Below are 1,559 nucleotides of genomic sequence, written 5' to 3' on the forward strand. Positions count from 1 at the left end.
GGGCGTTCACCGCACCCTCCTGCACTGGCCACTGCAGAGGCGGCCTCCTGAGGATGCGTGTTCTCAAGCAGCGCCCCTGTCCTGGGCTGACCGCACCCCACCGCCGGCACCACCGTGCGCGCTCCCATTGTGACTTTCCTGATCTCCGAGTCTCCCTGTCCGTCCCACCCGGGACCCTTCTCTGAGCCTGCACCCGTCTGTTCTCCTCCACAGGAAGGAACCCAGTGCCACAGCCCCAGTGGGTGCCGGGGGTGTGGCCCCAGGCTCAGGGAACAACGCAGGGGGACCCAGCCTCCTGGTGCCGCTCCCTGTGAACCCCCCCAGCTCCCCAACGCCCAGCTTCAGTGAGGCCAAGGCAGCTGGCAGCCTGCTGAACGGGCCTCCGCAGTTCAGCGCCACACCCGAGATCAAGGTGGGCCTGCGCCTCACCCCGGGGTCCCTCCAGCTGGCAGAGCCCCCCGGCTCCTCGCCCACACCCCTGCGCCATCACCTCGGCTCCGGCTGCTCTGCTGCTCCCTGCCGCGGCCTCTGTCCCCTGGACCCTTGCCTCGCTGTGTCCACTGTCACCTTCCTTCCAACCGTCAGTCTGTCCCCAGCTCGCCCCACGAGGCTGTAGTTTCACGCAACTCACTGTCCGGGGCTCACTGTTTTCTTCCCTTTGAAGACAGACAACTCTTAACTCCAGGAAACACTTGTCTGCTCTGAGCCACTTTGTGCTGGCCGAACTCACTTCCCACCTTCCCTGCACACGCTGTGGGGGCGGGGCTGTGGACCATGCAGGTACACCTGCCTTAACCTGGGGAGACCCGCAGCAAGGGCTCGGGGTGAGGGAAGGGGCTCATATCCAGGCTGGGCCTGGGGCCGGGGCTGGCAGGTTCAGCAGACAGGGTGAGTGCGGCCAGGCGCGGCCTCCTGGGCCAGCATGTCTGCCCTCGGCTCCTCGGGAGACCCAGCCCTGCACTGTCCCCTGCCCCTTCCTTCCTTCAACCTGAAAACAGAAGGGCTCACAGTCCCGCCTCCAGTGTGAGGGATTCTTTGGGACAGGCCTCATGATGCTCTCAGAACCGTCTCTGGCTCAGAGTAAGCACCCAAGCTTGAGAGGTACAGTGAACAGGAAACTCCATGTGTGTGTTTATTTCTCTGGAGAAAAACGAGTCTTGAGGTTCCTGACACTGGTCCACGTTTTGTTTCTTCCGGTTACTGAGTGAGCGATGGGGACAGGTAGAAAGGTTTTGAGGAGAGAGATGACAGGAGAGATGCGGGTGGAAAGGTCCCGGCGGGGCCTGTGCGCGCAGCACGCTGTGGGGTAAGGGAGCCCAAGCAGCAGGGCGGAGCCTCGTCACTGCCAGCATGGGGTGAGGAGGTCAGAACAGCTGCAGGGGCCAAGTGGGGGCCCTGGTGCCTCGCCGGCCAGGCCGGAACAGGCAGTGAGCGGGCCCTTCTGGCGTGCGGGCGCGCAGAGCAGCAGGCGCTCGGTGGGGCTTCACAGCGCTGACCGTCTGCAGCGTGGGGTGCTTGGGGGTGCCCTGTGGCACTGTGCAGCAGGGTCCACACGTGCT

General features: G+C 64.7%; 1 protein-coding gene across 1 annotated transcript in view; it reads left to right on the plus strand.

Moving 5' to 3' along the window:
- The window catches only part of LOC104985867 (CCR4-NOT transcription complex subunit 3-like), a 15,418-nt gene that overhangs the window by 11,241 nt on the left and 2,618 nt on the right, over positions 1–1,559 (plus strand). The window contains exon 12 of the mRNA XM_010836265.1: positions 151–595. Within this exon, the coding sequence (XP_010834567.1) occupies positions 151–595 (445 nt within the window). The remainder of the gene's footprint in view (positions 1–150; positions 596–1,559) is intronic.

The sequence above is a fragment of the Bison bison genome, unplaced genomic scaffold, assembly GCF_000754665.1.
Source record: "Bison bison bison isolate TAMUID 2011002044 unplaced genomic scaffold, Bison_UMD1.0 scf7180017845646, whole genome shotgun sequence".
Lineage (NCBI taxonomy): Eukaryota > Metazoa > Chordata > Mammalia > Artiodactyla > Bovidae > Bison > Bison bison.